At 37.0% G+C, this 19,646-nt stretch overlaps 2 protein-coding genes and 1 pseudogene across 5 annotated transcripts in view; 1 reads left to right on the forward strand and 2 right to left on the reverse strand.

Moving 5' to 3' along the window:
- Window positions 1-19,646, reverse strand: part of LOC141437263 (putative inorganic phosphate cotransporter) — a gene marked incomplete in the record, with an annotated part of 86,677 nt that overhangs the window by 40,233 nt on the left and 26,798 nt on the right.
- LOC141437120 (putative inorganic phosphate cotransporter) lies at window positions 1,052-18,266 on the forward strand (annotated as a pseudogene).
- LOC141437259 (uncharacterized) lies at window positions 5,208-11,911 on the reverse strand. 4 transcript variants are annotated; one of them, XM_074100516.1, is made up of 10 exons: window positions 11,525-11,911; window positions 9,448-11,105; window positions 8,341-8,555; window positions 7,872-8,222; window positions 7,301-7,396; window positions 7,072-7,209; window positions 6,732-6,988; window positions 6,491-6,662; window positions 6,057-6,153; window positions 5,208-5,562 (listed from the first exon to the last, which is right to left on the reverse strand). In XM_074100516.1, exons 2-10 carry the CDS (start codon window positions 11,091-11,093, stop codon window positions 5,547-5,549), a joined length of 2,988 nt encoding a protein of 995 aa, XP_073956617.1. In that variant the 5' UTR covers window positions 11,094-11,105; window positions 11,525-11,911; the 3' UTR covers window positions 5,208-5,546. The 4 variants fall into 4 exon arrangements, with proteins under 4 accessions (XP_073956617.1, XP_073956616.1, XP_073956619.1 ...); XM_074100515.1 differs by having other exon boundaries at window positions 5,208-5,567; XM_074100518.1 differs by lacking the exon at window positions 9,448-11,105 and having other exon boundaries at window positions 5,208-5,567.

Consider the following 19,646-nt stretch of genomic DNA (forward strand, 5'->3'; position numbering starts at 1 on the left):
CCACTTGCTCGTTTGCCATCCAGTCGAATAAAAAAAAATGTTTTTCCACAGTAACATATTATTGAAAATCGTGCTCCTTGCAGCGAAACATAAGAAGTTACACTAATTGATATAACAATTACTTTTTTCTTAATTTTGACGGATGTGTCCGGGTACTTGCCACACGTTATCATGTTGAATGGAAGTGCCACCATCGACTGGCAATCGTTACAAGCTTGAATAGTATCGAGTTATTAGACGTGCTATTATTCGATAAGAAAAAGCCGTGGTGGCCTAGTAATTTGACCAATCGCCTCTCAAACAGAGGGTCGCGGGTTCAAACCCGGCTCGCACCTCTGAGTTTTTCGAAATTCATGTGCGGAATTGCATTTAAAATTTACCACGAGCTTTGCGGTGAAGGAAAACATCGTGAGGAAACCTGCACAAACCTGCGAAGCAATTCAATGGTGTGTGTGAAGTTCCCAATCCGCACTGGGCCCGCGTGGGAACTATGGCCCAAGCCATCTTGTTCAGAGAGGAGGCCTGTGCCCAGCAGTGGGACGTATATAGGCTGGGAATGATGATTAGTCGATAAGAAGCTATCACCGAATAACTTTATGTCACCGATTAATGGTGATTTTCCACCGGCGAGGCGAAACGAGCCGCCGGGGGCCGCCGCGGTACCGCCATACTAATTTCAATTATCGTCTCATCTCGCCGGTGGAAAATCACCTTAAGAGCGTTTATACCTGCTGAGCTGGCAACGTTGCATTTTTGTTTTTCAGCAGGTATAAACCCTCTTAACCAAGGTTTGCCCTACAACCAGCGCTAACTGCACGCGTCGCGTGCGACGTATTATATCTGCACCCACGCCCGCAGGGATGCGCCTGCGAAATGCACCCGCGCCAGCTAGCGTAGACATTAAATTCCTTGCATCCAATGGACCATGTTTAGTTGACCGAAAAATTACTAAACCGCCCGAAAGTTTAATTTCACTTGCACGACTTAAAACGGATTCGTGGCATAATAATATGGAAAATCAAAATTCCTGAGTACCTCTCTTCTTCTCTTCTTCAGCCCATAGCCACCCAATGCTGAGTGTCGGCATCCTGCATTGCTCGCCACTCATCTCGGTCCAGTGCTCTCCTCATCCAGCACCTTCCCGCCACTTTGACCAGGTCGTCGGTCCACCTCATCTCCTGTCTACCAACGTACCTGAGTACCTACGTTATTCCTAATGACAAAACTCTGAAAATCAAAACTTACAATATACGAAATTCGATGCAATTCCTAAAATAATCTAAATCGAATGTTCTTCTTTTCGCAAAAAAACGTAATAATATTATTAAAATGCTATATTATTTTGCGTGTTTGTGTGTGTGTGTGTGTGTGCATGTGTAATATCCTGGAGATTTAATTTGATTGTTGGTTCTGATGGATGATGCGTGTGAAGGCGCGGGTAAACACTAGTATTAGTATAAATTAAACTAGATTTACTCTCTTAGTTTCTGTTTTTCTAAACACAAGCAATATTATCATTAGCAGTCACATTTTTAATTACTCTATTCTTTTCCAGACCTTCGACTGGAGCATGAAGATCCAGAGCGTGATTCTGTCCTCCTTCTTCTGGGGCTACGTGATCCTGCAGGTGCCAGGAGGCCTGCTAGCCGACAGGTTCGGGGGGAGCATATTGATCACCATCAGCATTGGTTGCAACTCTGTCATCTCGCTCTTGTTGCCGACAGCCGCTTATTATGTAAGTTGTAATATATATCAAATGACATAAAGTTCGAAAGACATAATGGACAAAATACATAATGTTCACTTGATATATTGTTATTTTCTCAGAAATTTTAACTTTAGAGTGTTATAAAGCCCAATTTAGACCTACAAAAAAATCGTGCCAGTTGAATTACATTGGTCCGCTCGTATAATTTAATGTATTGTAATGTAATGTAATGTAAAGTGCACGGTTTTTTACCCCGGTTGATTGAATAGTAAGTATTCAAACCAGGCATGTCGACGATGCGGCAGGTATGTTGCGGGAAACCGGTGGATGCAAGTGGCGAGTTGTCGTTTATTGTGGCGTTCTAAGGTGGAGGCCTTTTTCCAGCATTGGACGTCTTACGGCTGATGATGATGATGGTATGACATGTCGACGATCGGATAGCCTAGTGGTTTAGAGAACCTGACTTCGAAGCATAAGGTTCCAGGTTCGATCCCCAGCTGGAGCAGATATTTGTATGAATACGAATGTTTGTTCTCTTGGATATTTAGTATGTATTTAAGTACCTATGTTTTTATCTACATAAGTATGTTTATCCGTTGCCTAGTCATAGTACAAGCTTTGTTTAGTTTGGGACTAGATCAATATTGGTGTCATAATGTAATATTTATTAATTACTGTCTTTTGCCCGCGGCTTCGCTCGCGTGGAATTCGGTTATCGCGCGCTGTTTCCTCGGGAACTGTGCATTTTTCCTAGATAAAAGTAGCCTATTGTCACTCTCTGGCCCATAACTATCTCTTTTTTTTTAAATCACGTCGATCCGTTGCTCCATTTCGACGTGAAAGACGGACAAATACACAAACGCACACACTTTCCCATTTATTATATTAGTATGGACGTGGATTATTTATTATGTTTTTGTTTGTATTCCAGGGTGGCTGGCAATTAGTTTGTGTGTGCAGGGCCTTGCAAGGTCTCACTCAGGGGTTTCTCTATCCGTGCACTCACAACCTGATCAGCAAATGGGTGCCCTTAGAGGAGAAAAGTCGACTTAGTACCATCATTTACGCAGGTATATTAAAGAGCAAGATGATAACTATACTGTTTTAAACTTTCGTAATTTTCACTCATAGTTCAAATATCACAAACGGGACTTACCCCGCTAAAACACATAGTAATATTTACCTCGACGTCAATCAATCAATCATCATCATCATAATTATTTAAGAGCTAGGCTCTTGTCGGTGGAGTAATTTCGAGCTTATTCTACATTCCGCTCTTTCCTTTACTTCTTTATATAATGAAACATTATTTTTTTCTTTTATTTTCTCCATATATGTCCTTCTTGGTCTTCCTCTTTTCCTTTTCCCTTTTATCTTCCCTTCTATTATGGTCTTAATGTAATTATCGTGCCGTAAGAGATGGCCTAACATCTTCCCTTTCCTGTTCTCAATTATTTTCAACAAAGATATTTTTTTTCGTTAACCATATTTAAAACTTCCTCATTACTTTTCTTTTCTATCCAGCTGATCTTTTCTATCCTCCTCCAACACTACATTTCGAACGCTTCCAATCTCTCTCTGTCTCTTTGGGTCATGATCCACGTTTCGCAGCCTTAAAGGCTATACTCCAAATGTAGACATTCACCAGTTTCTCAATCAATCAAATACTTTATTTTTACATAAAAACATGGTGTACAAAACAGGTCTTAAATATTATTATGTTTCACATGCTCTGTTGCTAGGACAACAAGTAAAATACAATGTAATAAAATTAACAAAATAAGTAAAAATAATGAATGTAAAATTTAAATGTCCAGATACAAATCATAAGGCTCAATAATTCCCCCGTCCCCTGCACTTTAGTCTACTCGTGACCACGGCCATTGTAATGTGGTTGAATTGAAACGTCGAGGTATATATATTACTCGTGTGTTTTAGCGTGATAAGTCCCGTTAGTGGTATTTTGACTATAAGAAGATTAATATTCTAACCATGTATTTTAAATCTACCCATATTTCAAGTTTTGTATTTACTCTTACTTGGGCTTACATTTGGTACAGTCAACGTCATAAATAAGTGATCATTTCTGTACCTTGTCGCTTTCAGTCATTACACTATTTCGTATGGCTTTTCAAACATGACGTTAAGGTGACAAGGTAAGAAAGTGATCACTTATCTATGACGTTGACTGTACTCAGTTTCTGATTCAGAAGGATGTTAGGCAGAAACTCGTCATGACGTTTGCTAACTGACCACCATTATCTTTCTCTCAAGAATGTAGCGATTCAGAAGTAAAATTATTTGTAATTTTGTAGAATAAACATTAATGCCTAGTCAAAAGTATTGGCAATTCTTTTTACAAGCAGCTACGCGCCTGTCTTACTAAATCGATCACAATCACAATCACCTATTTTCAGGAGCTCAATTAGGAACCGCTGCTGAGCTCATGTCAGCAGGATTCCTAGCAGAGTATTGGGGATGGCCATCCATCTTCTACGCCAATGGCACGTTAGGGGTCATATGGATGGTGCTGTACCTCCTCATTGGTGCAGCGTCTCCACAAACTTCTAGAATGATAAGTGAGAAGGAGAGACTATTCATTCAGAATTCCTTGGGCCATGTTGGTGGACATAAGGTGAGATTTTACGTGCATTAAATTGTGCTGTAGTGACTTAAATGATATAGTAGCAAGAGTTTATTTTTATAATAATTTTGAAGTCAATTATGTCATCAATTTCTTGCCAGGCCAACTTGAAACAATCAGGAATTAATATTTTGGAGATTATTTTTCGGGCCGCGCCATCTTTCATATTAAACGATTTAGCAAAAAAATATTCAGAGATGTCCATTGGATTTGATGGTCAACCGTGGATAAAATAGTCTAGATTCACTATGAAACTCCATATAAGAATCTGACGCGTTGTTTATGTTGACAAGTTGAAGTATACAACCAACACCAACAAAACAAAATGTTACCCAGATAGCAATTTAAACTTGGATCGGACTTGCTACAAGTTTGATGTATCAAAAGTGAAGGTTTGTGACAAGTTTGCCATGGCAAGTATATACACTTGATGCAAGTTTGAATCAAGCTTTCTAGTTTCCCAGGAACAACCTTGCATGGAGTTTGTTTCAACAAACTACATGCAATACTGAAATGACAAACTTGGTCAATGTTTGTTTATACAATTTATATACAATGCTGACATCACAAACTTGCATGAAGTTTGTTTCAACAAACTACATGCAATACTGAAATGACAAACTTGGTCAATGTTTGTTTATACAATTTATATACAATGCTGACATCACAAACTTGCATGAAGTCTGTTTTCACAAAGTATACGCAATGTTGCCCCAACAAACTTGCAGCTTCTTTGTTAAACGGGGATATTATCCCAGTTTTCTCGTGGTCCTACTATTGAGTCCTACAGGTAAGACCACGAGGGAGAACCTGAGAAAACGGGGAATTAAAAGTACAACTATGCCAATTCTAGTTCCTGAGTTATGGCCACATTACAGTGAAACCAGACAAGAGTAACTGTTATAATATAAATCATGCAAAGAAATGTGACTAATCACTATCTTTCAGTACTAAAATAGACATAGCCATACCCTACGTGCGTTTCGCAGTAAAGAATACACTCGAGTACCTCTACATGAATGACAACATTTATTTTCGTAATTAACTATAAAATTAGGCAGGCGGATTGACACGCAGGACGCTGCTGCCCAATCTCCGGATAATTCCTCTTATGACACCCACAGGATGATATGTGGTAGTGCAATTTTAAATCGACGCTACACATCCATGTTTTCAGCGTACGCTTATTATTTATTATTGTTTAGTCTTTCTGCTCTGAAACAAATAAATAAAATTATTATGACTTTTTCACTTTTTTGTCCAGTTTAAGTCCATGTATAAAAAAGGATGCATTATTGCATACAAAATATTGAAGTGAACTTGAGGAGTAAATTTTGCACTTTTCATGGGGAACAAGTAACATGTTAAAAGTATCTACTATGAATACTTAATCTCCTGGGGCCTATTGCATAACATTTTACAAGTCATAGTACAATCAAGCCTCTTTTCAATCTCTTTTATTTTAAAAAAATACGCTTGAATTATGAGTCTTAAAATGTTATGCAATACGTCCCAGGTAAGGGCTCATGCAAGGTTTAGACTAGAGAGTTATTGCGGCATGTTTTGAGACGCAACTATGGGTAAGAGTGAGTGGCAAATATCTTTCTTGCCAACAGCAAAAGCCTTTCTAGAGTTTTCTGCAGGACTATAGGCTATGTCAATTTGTGTGAATTTTTTTATATGTATACTTAGTCTAAATATTACCTTCTTGTTGTCCTAACTTTCGCCTGATTAAGCCAGTCACTAATTATTTCTTTAAGATTATTTTCTGTCGCATCTTCGAAAACTTTCTTGCAGATTTCTAAAAAAAACAAACTTTAAATTAAACCCGTAGCGCACACAAGATAATAAATTTAGTATTGGCTTTGAGTGAAGTGTGTGGTGGGCGAATTAAAAGCGATGACAGCGCACGTCATGGCAAAAATGAAAATTTTCATGGGTCCTTTGGAATGCAACCGGGAAAAATGAAATGGCGGAAACATGATATTTTTCACGGATTCAACCCCCATATCTCCGCCATTTTTTATTAAAACTGACTCGACCATAATTTCGAAAAACTGACTCGACAAAATAATTATATACCTATCCTTATTGAACCTACTCACAAAATTTCATGTACTTATGCAAAATATACTCACGAAATATTATTTTACAGGTTTCTGTCTTCAAAAATGTTTTTTTATTGGAATTTTTCATTTGTTTGCCAGTTAAGGAATACAACTCTGCAACTTCGTCCTGTAATATTCTTCTCAATATATTAGTTGTTAGACTTCGGATGTTTCTACCACCAATACCAGCCAAAAACGACATCTGTAAAATAAGTTGTAATTTACAACCTAACGAAAAGAAAAAAAAAACTGTTTGTATATGTATACTTACAACTGCCTGTTTGTTCCGACTTATTTCTAACTGTTCATTGAAATGACAAAAGCTTGCATCATCCTTTACAGGAAGACTTGCTAATAATTCAGAAATTGCTAAATTCTCTTCTGTAGGTACAATACAGGCGTCAGCTGCATGTTTTCCTAACAGTAAGTCAACTTTTCTATTTAGATCGACCATTTGCTTGGCTAGGTCAGTCACAACTTGAATTAGATGAGTCTGTTGGATTCCAAACTGCTTGCTTATAGGACAGCCTGTAACAAAAATAATCAATTGAAGTCTTTTAACTACAATTATTATTATTGACAAAAAGTTATAAAATTTATGAAACACTTACCCATTACACAGTTTGTGACATCACGTTTGTGAGTGGGACTGGATGAAGTGGTTACGTTTGGGTTATTTACAGTCAAGTTCCGTTGTATTGGTCCATTATTGGCAAATTCTGCAATATCTGCATCAATAACTTCAGGCACTGCTTGAAACAAAGAAAAGCATGTAATAAAAGGCTTCTTGCCTCCACCTCATAATGAATAGGTATATAGATAATTAAAGATAATACTTGCCCAATGGAAAGTCTACAGTTTCGTTAGAACAGTAATTCCGAGCCAAGTCTGCATCTTCTGCCATGTCACTGGAAACTTCGGCAATATCTGCTTCAACTTTTCAGACATGAATGCAGAAGAAAAAAAAGATTAGTAACGTAGTAATATAAAAGGTGTACCAAAACCCCTATAACAACCGCTTAAGTAAAAAGTAGCAATTTTTTTTATTTATTATTAGTTATTATATCTGTGGTATTCATTGCAATTTAGGTTTTGGTACACTTTGTATAATATATGCCCTAAGTCTATTGGTTTCATTGTAACTTGGTGCTGTGTCAGTCAGTTGATTTTTTTTCGTTTTATAAACGAAAATAATAATTAGATATAGATAATATTTAATAATAGTTAGATATAGATAGATATCACAGTTGTAATCATTAAAGTCAAACGTGTAATGTGGTAAACTTGGTGTGACAATAAATATTTTTTTTTACTTTACTTTAAAATTGTTCCGAGATGACCAGCTGTCACACGCATAAAGCTACAGTAAAAACTTAATAATAGCTAGCAAAAATAAAATGATGGCATTTACCATATGTGTAGTCTCCAGCTGGAACAATGATGAGTGGGCAATTTGACTCAGTAGTATTACTGGATTTTTTAATTTTTTCTGCTCCTGCTTGGTCCACCAGTGTGTTTAACTTGGCAATTGGTTTAGGTTTAGGCGGAATAGGGTATTTAGAAAGATTTATTTCCTTCTTTTTTAAAGGTTGGGTTTTGGTCATTTTTAAAGTGGGGAATTCATCTCCTGAGTTCTCTCCAAAGTCTTCTGGCAGGTAAACATTTCTTATTTTTCTTTTCCTTTTTCTCACTTCCTCGTCAGAGTCCAAATTGGATGTTTCCTCTGCTTTTTTTAAATGGATGCGTGCCTCTGCATATGTTTCTGAAAGTAAAGTTGAATTTTCACTTTTAATACAATTTGAATATTTAACAGACTGTTTAAAGAATAAGTTGAAAAGCTAATAATTAAATAAGTCTTATATTATCTAAAAATAGAATACCATAGTATTTTAGAATTTTTATCTTATACTGGGTCCATGTATCACCAGGTTCAGGTTCAGCTTTCTTTTTTAATAATTTATCCTTTAATTCTTCTGTGCGTACATTAGGATAGTAACATGAACAGTCATTCACTATCCAGTTTGAAGCAATTATGCCTGGTGCGTCATCCTCATCCACAAATTTGACAATAACAAAATTTGCCATTGTATAATATCTGAAAATACATTTTAAATTACTATCAGATATTAAAATGTAACACAATCATTGTAACAGTTGACCTGAGAAGAATATCCACCATTATAACATACATACATACATAAACTCACGCCTTTATCCCTAGAAGGGATAGGCAGAGCACATGGAACGTATCTTCCAGTGCCACTTTTAGCATAGATGAGGGTATAAAAGATCGACAAAATGTGATATCGCAGTGATAGGTTGCTAGCCCATCGCCCACAACACACTTCAACCCTGTTCCCTTAGTACGACTCTTACGACACCCACAGGAAGAAATGGGGTGGTGCTACTCTAACCCAACACCACACCATTATAACATACCTATAGAAAATAATCATCCTCTTTGACAATACCAACAAGACCACGAGGAAAAGACATTATGGAAGAAACAGGACTTGCAAATTAAATAGACCTACTAATACTATGAATGCAGCATTTTGATCGCAACATGGTGATCATTTAAAGGGAGAAGTACAACTTTACCCACAACGTCTGTCACAGGTTTTGCACAAAGATTTAATTTTTTTTTTACAACATGTATTCCTATGCTTGAACTTTCTATTAATGGAGCATCAAAGAAGTTTTCTTTTGTTGCAAACTCTTCACAAAGTATAACCATGCCCCTTGCATGTCTGGAAAACACTATATTGCGCACTTCTACAATACTACCATCTTTTAAAATGCAATAAGAGTCTGGATGTCTTGTGTTTATAACAAAGGAATGAAATTTCATTGAACTGAACTGCTGTAATCTGTCACAGCCTGGCAAAAGAATGCCCAATGTGTGAGGTTTTGAGAAATGTGGGTAAGTAGAACCACAGGGTGCCATATTTTTAGCCCAAAAGTTAGTATTGGATATTTCCCCAAACCTTTTTATTATTTGCTGAAGGGGTTTGTCCCCTTTTCTGATATTCTTTTTGAAAACCTGTAAAAAATTTTCAAAGGGAAATGCTGAACAGGAATCAAGTGCACCAAATTCAAAGACATCATCACTAAGGTGTATGAGACCATGTAAATTATAAGTTGCCATTTGGGAACCATAAATATTGATGAAAGTCTTGACAAAATGTTTTAGAAGATTTCTAGCATAATCATTGTACTCAAAACAATATTCAGGGTTTAATAATATACTCATAGAAACAGTAAGGCTTAGAAAATTTTCATAATATGATAAATATTCAGACCGCAATTTTAAAAGTACTAATGGCCCTGTGTACAGCAGAAATTGGCGAAATTCAGTTGCCTTCCATCTTTTTACTTCATCTAAAGAACGTGGTTTCCTATTAAACTCTAAAGGCATGTGCTTGGCAAGTGCAACCAGATCAGTGCTAATGTTATTTAAAATTAGACGAGGGAGTTTTAATGGGACTGGTCCAAACATCCATAAATAAATAAGAGTGCGCACAACTCCAAGGCAAACAAGGTGCATGTAATCCAATGGGAAACTTTTAATAAAATGTATGCCAGGAATGGCAGTTAATGGCGTTTGGATATGCTGAAAATCTTCATCAGCCATCTGAATAAACTCTTCATGGGTTCTAAGTGAGGCATCACACTCAGGAAATGTCATTCTATTTTGCAGATAAACACCAGGTTGCTTGCACTTTGTGCATGAATAATAACCGGTGTGTCCCTTAACTCCCAATAGAAAAGACTTTGCCGGAGTGTCACAAACAAAACCTTTTATAGCAACTTTTATATTTTTGCCACTAATAGTCAAACCAGAGCTAATCAAATTAACAATCTCAGAAACAAATTCTTCCATGAAAGATGTGCAGCTACTAGGTTTCTTAGTGCCACAATACACACCAATAGGGAAGACCACTGATTTTATAGAAGGAATATTAGAGACTAAACCTAGAATTGGCCAAAACTCCATTGAACTACTTTTAAACAATGGTACTCCATCAATATTTATTAGTAGATTAATTTCGCTTTCATTTTCTGTAACAAATTCCCATATTTTTCTCAAGTTTTTCTCTAAACCAATATGCGAGTAATGACCCGGTTCTACAATTCGAGTGATAACATTTTCTGGAGTCTTAAGCAATGATCTAGCATCTGCAGGCAAGTCGAAACAGTTATGATTTTTTAAAATGTTCAACAATGCATTTATGGCAACATGTGTCACTTGGTATTTAAGAGCCCAATGTCTTAGATTATTTATAAATGAATCATTTATATCCACTGGATTAACTTGATTTTCATGATCACTATCTGATAAAGGATGTTCTTCAAGTAAATTGTGGTACACGGAATAATTTTCAGAAGATGCCGTACTTGGTTGGATTGGAGGGGAATTGGAATGACGAGGAAAGGAACCCTGGTCAATATTGTCAAATTCATTTTCTTCAATTGGCGGCATCATTTCTTGATCCGAAAATGATATGTTTTCCTCTGAGTGGTTGTCATTAGTAGAAATATTTGCATGAGTTTGTGCCATCTGTGACATTTCCATTTTTAATCTTTTTAATTGTCCTTGCCTCGACATCAGAAAATAAGGTTTTCGAGACATGCTTGGTTTATCCTAAATAAAATGACAAGGTATGTTAAAGGTCAAAAAGTAAGTAGATTAAAAATACCTGCATATGCAAGCTAACGCATAAGCTGCTAAGTATGTAAGTGATGTGGGTATGCACCCATACACAGGGCCGGATCTAGGTGGGGGGTAACCGGGGCCTATGCCCCGGGCGGCAAGTTCAGAGGGCGGCCAAATTCACACTTGAGGGCGGCCAAATTCGCACTTGAGGGCGGCCAAAATCACACCAAAGTGGGCTGGGGCGGCATTTTTCAGTTTTTGACCCGCCTAAAAAAAATTGAAGATCCGGGGCTGCACCCACATCACTTACATACTAACTAGCTTCAGGAAATTAGTTACATACGGAATTCATACTTTATTGAAAATGATAATGAAACTTTAATAGAAAATGTTGAAATAAAACTAACCTTAATTTCACAGCGCGTCCACCAAGACGACGGAGTCGACGGATACGAACACTCGAGTCTTATTCACTTCTAACTTCCACGTACACAACACAACTTTATTCAATAACTGAGGACGCTCATTTATACCACCTTTAAACTACACAACTTCGTTAAAATTTACAATTTCTCTCTTTTTGGACATAAAACCTGACGCTACGTTGCTTTGATTCCGCGGGAAAGTAGTGACAGTGACAGAACAGACAGTCGGGTCAGTGTTGCCAGCTCCTGAACTAAAATCCTAAAAAGACGATAAAAATTAAAAACTGCAATGTGGCGTGGTATAACTATTTCATACAGGTACAAACACGGAGGCCTATAAATACTGAGTTAACACAAATAGCTTCTGGATTTTGAAGTAGTTGTTAGTAGTAGTTGGCGATTCGATAATCTATAAGCGCATGCATGAGAATAAAATTGAAAGTGCAATCTTAAAGACATCAAGTTGTATCACAATTCGTTACGTTTTTTTTATCATGATTGTATAATAATTGCTGCCTTAAATAGTTGTACTTAATATGGGTTTTTGCTACAACTGTACTATAATAAACACTACTGTTTAAGTAATATATAATAAACTTACCTTATTACGTTACACGTATTGCGTTAAACAGTGCAGGTTAATTACTTATATTCCAAAGAAAAACACAAGTATCGTATACTTAAATATTTTCATTAAAATTGCTGCTTGTGTGAAGAAAAAACTTATTTTTATGTAAAGGAGTATGGATGCAATTATTAAGTCTGTTTTATTTTTCTATGCATGTAAATAAGGTAGAAAAGCATAGAAAAATAAAAACAGCTACGATCCGTTGACAATCCGGAATAAATCTAAATTATACACAATTCGATCGGAGATCTGCACTGGCAACAATGGAAGTGAAAGCGGCAAGAGCGCTTATGTCATGACGAGATTCGCTAGCAAAAACAAGTTTGCAGCAACTTAAAAACAAATTTGAAAGATCATCTTTGAAAATTTAAATAACTTACAAGTTTGCAGCAACGTTACAACAAACTTGAAACTTTATCCTTAAATTTACAAGTTGCAGCAAGATTGTCACAAACTTGCCTTGTTATATTTGACGTAGCAATTTATAATCAAAGACAAATCAAGTTTGCTGCAAGCTGATCCGCTATCTGGGTACTTGACTTATCTTTATCTTCCAGTCATTCGCGACCCCATGGAAGTCTTTGTTCACCTCCATTCCTTTTCTGAGTCTGATCGTGGTGCATTGCGGCCACCATTGGGGCTTCTGGACACTCATGACTGAGATGCCAAGCTACATGAGCCAAGTACTGGGGAGTAGACATAAAAGCGGTAATGATTGTTGTATTTATTTCGTTTATCATCAACCGTTTCGTCATCCTCACTATCCCAGCCTTTATGGACTGGGCCTCCTCTTACAATGAGAGGAGTTAAGCCATACTTCCTAAGCGGGCCCAGTGCTAGCCCAGGGCGATTAATTTGTAAGTTTATGTATTTAGTAATTGTAATTTTGCAAAAAATCAAACTCACAATCCCGGGACATACAAACACGGACAGAAACATGTAGATTTTGTTTGTTTAGCTAGTTATCGTCATACAATAAAATAGAGACTATGCTGTAACTTTTAAGGATTTTTATATAATTTAGTAAAACTTCAGAATTTCAGTTGAAACTAGACCCATGAATTAGTAAATATTTAATGTATGATAATGGAATTGAATTGAAATACCAATTATTGAAAACCTATTCCATTTTAAATAATAAATAATTTATTGAATCAGGCGTTACTTTGCAGAACTCCGCAAAGTAACGCCTGATTCAATAAATTGAACAGGCATATTTTGCATAAGCTTAGCTATCGTAAAGTCGGGGGTGAGCAAGGAAATTCTTTTAGTTCATTTTTATTCCATTTTATTCTTATATTTGTACCAATCCTGGCATATTTGTCTAAATGTTTGATATACTCGTATTATTTGTTTCATCAGCAAAAGGTTTTTTTTAACGAAATCTAAGATTTCTAAAACATATTTAACATTCTCTGTTACCTTCTTTTGTCAGAACGGAGTGATGTCAGCGCTTCCTTACATCGCCATGTACGTGTTAAGTTTTCCCTTTGGATTTCTGTCCGACTACATTCTCGCAAAGAGGTGGCTCAGTGCAACTGTTACTAGAAAAATAAGCAACAGCATCGGTAAGTTTACTGAATGTTACGTTAAAATTTTACATGATTTATGTTTTCTAAAAAGTTGGGCCATTATAACCGGTGATTAGCTTATACCTATCTACACAATGACTGGCTGGAAAAAAATCACTTGTGACAGAAATTACCCATGAGATTGTACGCTCATGGTATTGTCTGTCCTACATAGTTGATAGCATAGTAGGGTTTTTTATTATTACTTTAATAGTTTCCTAAATATAAGGGCTCACGGCAGAAAAAACTTAGTGTTATTAAACCTTAATTAGAATTATATATTTTTTTTAAATTAGCCAGGGTCGCTGTCATAGAAATCGATGTGAAAAACTATAAAAAGTGTATTTAAACGTATCTGGAATATTTCAACAGCTGGTTGGGTTAGCTTGAAAAAACACCGCTGTGGAGGTTTTTTTTCATTTATTTTAAAATATTCCTCTTTTGACGCAGTACAATCTTGATCACATCAATTCAACCCAACTAGGTACGTTCTGAAATATTCTGCATTAATGCTTAACTTATACTTAATATCCGATGATTTTATCGTATTGATTGTAAATCAAAATTTTGACATGGTTACCATCTTTTCTAGGTCACTTTGGTCCAGCGATATTCCTCATTGGCCTGGCATTCGTACCGGCAGGAAACATAACGCTTGCAGTTGGCCTTCTGACTATGGTGGTTGGCCTCAACGCAGGGCACTATACTGGCTACATGGTACGTTGCATCCAATTAGTAATGTATTCAATTCAATTCAATTCTTGCAAGTATAGCTCCATCGATACTATCGATGATTCCGCCAATGTCGAGGTTGGAAAAGACACTATCATTAGTAATGTATAATATCTTCCTTTACCAACAATTCACGAGTTAGTCAAACGGGTTAAAAATATTTATTTATTAAAAATATAGTTTTAATGCAAGTTTTTTTTGCTGAACTTTTTGTTGATAGTAGGTCCTTGCATTGTCATTCAAACTAAATTTCTGTATCAAACTTTAAGTCAATGCTGTTGACACCACAACCAACGGTTATGTCAAACGTTGCGGAGACAATCCTGGCCTGACCGTCAGATTTTTACTACTAAATTTAATATATTGTCACCGGATTGTAATAAGTATGCCAAATTTCAAGTCAACTCGACCACTGAATGAGTGTCAAAATTCAGTTACAAGATTTGACCCAACACAGGGCAAGTTAAATAAAAGCTTGAAATAAAACGAGCTATTTGTCAGAGATTGAGAGCTGTAACCCATCTCACTTCCCACAGTACTAGCGGAAGTGCACTTAAAAAAGAAATTGAGTATGAAACCACATCTTTATTTTCTATTTATTTTACCTAGCTATTTGTACGCTTTCTAGCGAGTTACAAAGTTTGCACTGGTTGCACCTTGCGTTCGCAGAGTCCACCTATCTGCGGTTTATTTATGTAAGAGGTGTCCTCACTTGCAGTTTGTGTGCGACTTTCCTAATAAGATCGGCTATTGTAGCCACGAGACCACAAAAGACCACTCAACACTATAGTTTAGAAGTTGCAATCGACATCATGTTTACAAAGTGGATTTTTTCTTGTTAGATACATAGTTTATGGATTCGTTTTTGTTCGTTTCTACAAACAACATAAATCTTGGAAAATAAAGTCTAAACACATTGCAATACAAATTGTAATCTTTTGTGTTTCCTTTTTACAAGCTTTTATTTAGTTTCACCTGTCCCGTTGTCTGTCTGTCTCTATGTCTGTAATCAAATCTTTCAAGTTAAATTTGACCAAATTCTAGTAGTCAGATTGACTTAAAATTTGTAATAATTATGTAAATTGCGTGATAATACAATATAATCTAGTAGTGAAATCCTGGTAGTCTGGCCAGGATCGTCTCTGCAGGATGGAATTCTTCAACGGTTAATAGCATCGACTTGAAATTTGGTATGCAAATGTAGTTTGGGTGACAATGCAAGTACAGTCAACAAAAAGTACAGTCAGCAAAAAAAGTTTGTATTAAAAATATTTTTTTATGGTTAGGTTATTGTACAATAAAGAGTTTTATTACTACTACTACTCTCATAATTTGGTTAATTTAAACAATTAAGAATCGTCGTAAGCAAACTGTGGTTAGCCAACTTAAGTTATTCATCATCATCATCCCAGCCTATATACGTCCCACTGCTGAACACAATCCTCCTCAAAGAACGCGAGGGATTGGGCCGTAGTCACCACACAAGCACAGTATTTTTCGTCACCGTAAAGCTTGTGGTCAATTTTGAGTATATAACTTCGCACATGAATTTCGAAAAACTCAGAGACGCAAGCCCGGGTGTTCAGTCATCGTAAATTGAATGTTTTATTTCACGCAGCTGGTACATCTTGACATGTCTCCCAACTTTGCTGGTACCATGCTGGGAATCACCAACTGCATTGGCAATCTCACGTCCATCGTCGCTCCTCTAGCAGCAGGCGCTATCATCAAAGACGAGGTAAGGAACTGCACTGCTGTCAATCACTCGCTGCCTGTGGTATCATAAATAAAGTACATAAAAATATGAATGAACTAAAAGAATTTTTTTGCTCACCCGCGAACTTATGCTAAGTTTATGCTTGATATGCGTGTTCATGCAGTTCCTCCACCTCCACACTGTAAGAACACACACAAATCACACAACCAGAGCTCATCTTCAGAGCAACACAACCGTACATCATACTACCAGATGTTAGACTCAGATGAGTTACACCATACTACCAGATGTTAGACTCTAGATGGGTCTAACATCTGGTAGTATGGTGTACGGATGTGTTGCTCTGAAGATGAGCTCTGGTTGAGTTTGAAACACGTCAATGTATTGTGGTGGTGGTGATAGATGGGTTTGTGTGATTTGTGTGTGTTCTTACAGTGTGGAGGTGGAGGAACTGCATGAACACGCATATCTTGCATAAACTTAGCTATCATAAAGGTCGCGGGTGAGCAAAGAAATTCTTGTTGTTCATTGATATCCTCCGCGAAGTAACGCCTGATTCCAATAAATTATAAAAAAACAAATCGAAGAAATGTATGTTCGCTTAATATTTGAGAATGGCTAATTTTTTTTTTATTGTTTTTCGTTATCGGGAAAAGATTTCTATAAAAGGAAACGTTGGATAAAATTGTACTCAAGAGTACATAAAAATCTAAATCGAAACAAAAAGTAAGTGAGTAGGTACGCGAGACTGAAAATGCTTGATTGCAGAGTAGATTTTAGTCTCATTTTCGTCATTAATACTCGTATAATCGTACAAAGCCAGTGGAGAGCTGGAGAGCGGCTAGTCAGTAATTTGTGGAACAATACAAATTGCTATTAAACTAATTTAATTACGGCATCACACCTTTATTATATTATATTACCAATTTCTGTTAAAATTAATATAGCAATAACAATAATAGATTGTAGTTTATTGATGTGGATTATGACCTCCGCAAAGTAACGCCTCAATCAATTAATTATCGAACATGTAATAGCAAAAGCTATTGTACCGTGTTTGTCAAACTTAAAACCTAGAATTGCTAAAGTGGCTCCGAAGCGGTAACGTTTTGTGTGCTCTGCCTACTCCGTTTGAGAATACAGGCGTAATGTTTGTGTGTGTGTATGTGTGTATGTAATAGCAATGTTTCACAAAAAATATTTGCTATTCGCAAAATTTACGATGAAGGATTTGCAAGAGCTAGGACAGACAATGGTGGTATTACTTAACAGTGATCTCGACTGCTACAGTAGATAGTGGAAACGTATGAGTGCTCGTCACTGTCCCATTCGTTGGCAGCTTTAATCTTATGTCACTAGCAATAGAGATGACAGCAGGGTGTCGTTTATTGGGCATATCGAGCACTCGGACGTATACCATAGTAGATACAAACAGGCAGTTGAAACGAAAATTAAAAGGTACATTGCATTGCCTTTTATTTCCGTATTATTTCAGACGGACGCCGGGGAATGGCGCAAGGTTTTCTACCTGTCGTCGTGTATTTATATTTTCTGCAACTCTATCTATTTGATATTCGGGACGAGTGTGAAGCAGTCGTGGAACGAGCCAATGGTAACGGATTCTATAGAAAATTGTGCTGGTGAGTGGTTTATGATCATCATCATCATATCAACCATAGGACGTCCACTATTGGACATAGGCCCCCCCAATAGACCTCCAGTTGCTTTGGTTGGAAGCGTCCTGCATCCACCGTGAACCCGCGACTTTAACCAGACCTTTTGGTGAGTGGTTAGTAAATTCTAAAAGAATAAGCTTCGATACCTCACGTCTTAAATCGAGTTCAGCTCGACATGTAATTTATGGAACAATTTGGCGGCCGAGGTCTTTTCTACTCACTGCGATATCATCCCATCATCATCAGCCGGAAGACGTCCACTGCTGGACAAAGGCCTCCCCCTTAGAACGCCACAATGGACGACAACTCGCCACTCGCCACTCGCCACTCGCTGCGATATGGCTACCTTCAAAAAGCGAGTGTACCATTTCTTGCAGGGCCGGCAACGCATCTGCACTAATCTGCAGTCCTAATCAAGTGAACCGTCTGCTTGTTTGTCTTCTATCAAATAAAACACAAGGGCGTTATATTCGACATGGTATTTACATTGACAATTGACACGGTCAAATCATACGTGCAACGAGCAAAACGATAACTTGACCAGCCGGTATTCCCGAATTTGTTTGTATAAATTTATTATTCTTGTCACAACACCATACGTCATAGATATGTCGCAAAAGTTATAACATATCGACTGGTAATATTTATAAGGCATGCGACCTATATTTCGATGTGATAAAATTAGACAGCATTGGCTAAATGCCAATAATATTATTAGCTTAGTAACTTGATTTCTTGGTACGTGTGTTAATAAGTATCTAGACACGCGGTAGTGTGTCAAGCCAAGTTCAAGCTAACAGAACTGGCGAGCAGCACCGTGTGTAATTTTACCCGGACCATTTGGAGCCACTTTTGACCCCCTCATAACAAACTAACTCCGTCGATAAGTCGTTAATTAACTTAATTAGATTGAAAATACAAACTGAAATATAAATGCACAGAAAAACCAGAAAAATAAGACCAGCACTGGGAATCGAACCCAGATCCTCGGTATTCCGTACCGCGTGCTATACCGCTTCACCACTGCTGGTCAACAACTAACTAGATTACAGATTGATTGTATAGCGATGCCAGCAGGAAGGGAAGAATAAAGAGGTTTTTTTTGGTAGCAGTATTTTTTTTTCTTTTATTCGTCCTTTCTTTCTTAGTAATGATTAGTAAGGATCTTTAAAATAATCGTTGCCAATGTAAGCTCATCCTACTCCCTCTCCCGCTGTAAGGCCGAATACACAATACATAACAATTTGACGCTAATGGAATATACTCGGAAACGCTCTTACATGTGCCTAGCACCTTTACTAAATGAGGCGCTATTCTCAGCGATATTCATAATTAGATTTTCTGAAATGATTTTCGTGTCGTATTTTAATAAATAGCTGATGAGAATGGTGCGAGTAGCTTTCATAGATTTAATTGTTTGAATTAAAATAATTTCCTTGCTCACCCGCGACCTTATGGTAGTTAAGCTTATGCAAAATATGCGTGTTCATGCAGTTACTCCACCTCCTCACTGTAAGAACACACACAAATCACACAAACCCATCTATCACCACCACACCATAATTGTCGCGGGTGAGCAAGGAAATTATTTTAAATCATTGGTATGGAACTCCGCAAAGTAACGCCTGATTCAATAAATTAAATAATTGTTTATCGAATCAGGCGTTACTTTACGGAGGTCCATATCAGTGAACGAAAGAATGATAAATAAAAAAAACCGTACACCATACTACCAGATGTTAGATGATGTCTAACATCAATGTGATGTAAGTAATGTGAT

The sequence above is a fragment of the Choristoneura fumiferana genome, chromosome 17 (assembly GCF_025370935.1).
Source record: "Choristoneura fumiferana chromosome 17, NRCan_CFum_1, whole genome shotgun sequence".
NCBI classification, from domain to species: domain Eukaryota; kingdom Metazoa; phylum Arthropoda; class Insecta; order Lepidoptera; family Tortricidae; genus Choristoneura; species Choristoneura fumiferana.

What these genes read in the sequence shown, in the direction of transcription:
- LOC141437259 (XM_074100515.1), bottom strand. Translation starts at nt 11,093, where the DNA reads ATGTCTCGAAAACCTTATTTTCTGATGTCGAGGCAAGGACAATTAAAA. An exon ending in AACTGTAGACTTTCCATTGG is followed by an intron (nt 7,210 to 7,300) that starts GCAAGTATTATC and finishes TGTTTCAAGCAG; the next exon opens with TGCCTGAAGTTATTGATGCA. An exon ending in AAAGTTAGGACAACAAGAAG is followed by an intron (nt 5,568 to 6,056) that starts GTAATATTTAGA and finishes TATTTGTTTCAG; the next exon opens with AGCAGAAAGACTAAACAATA.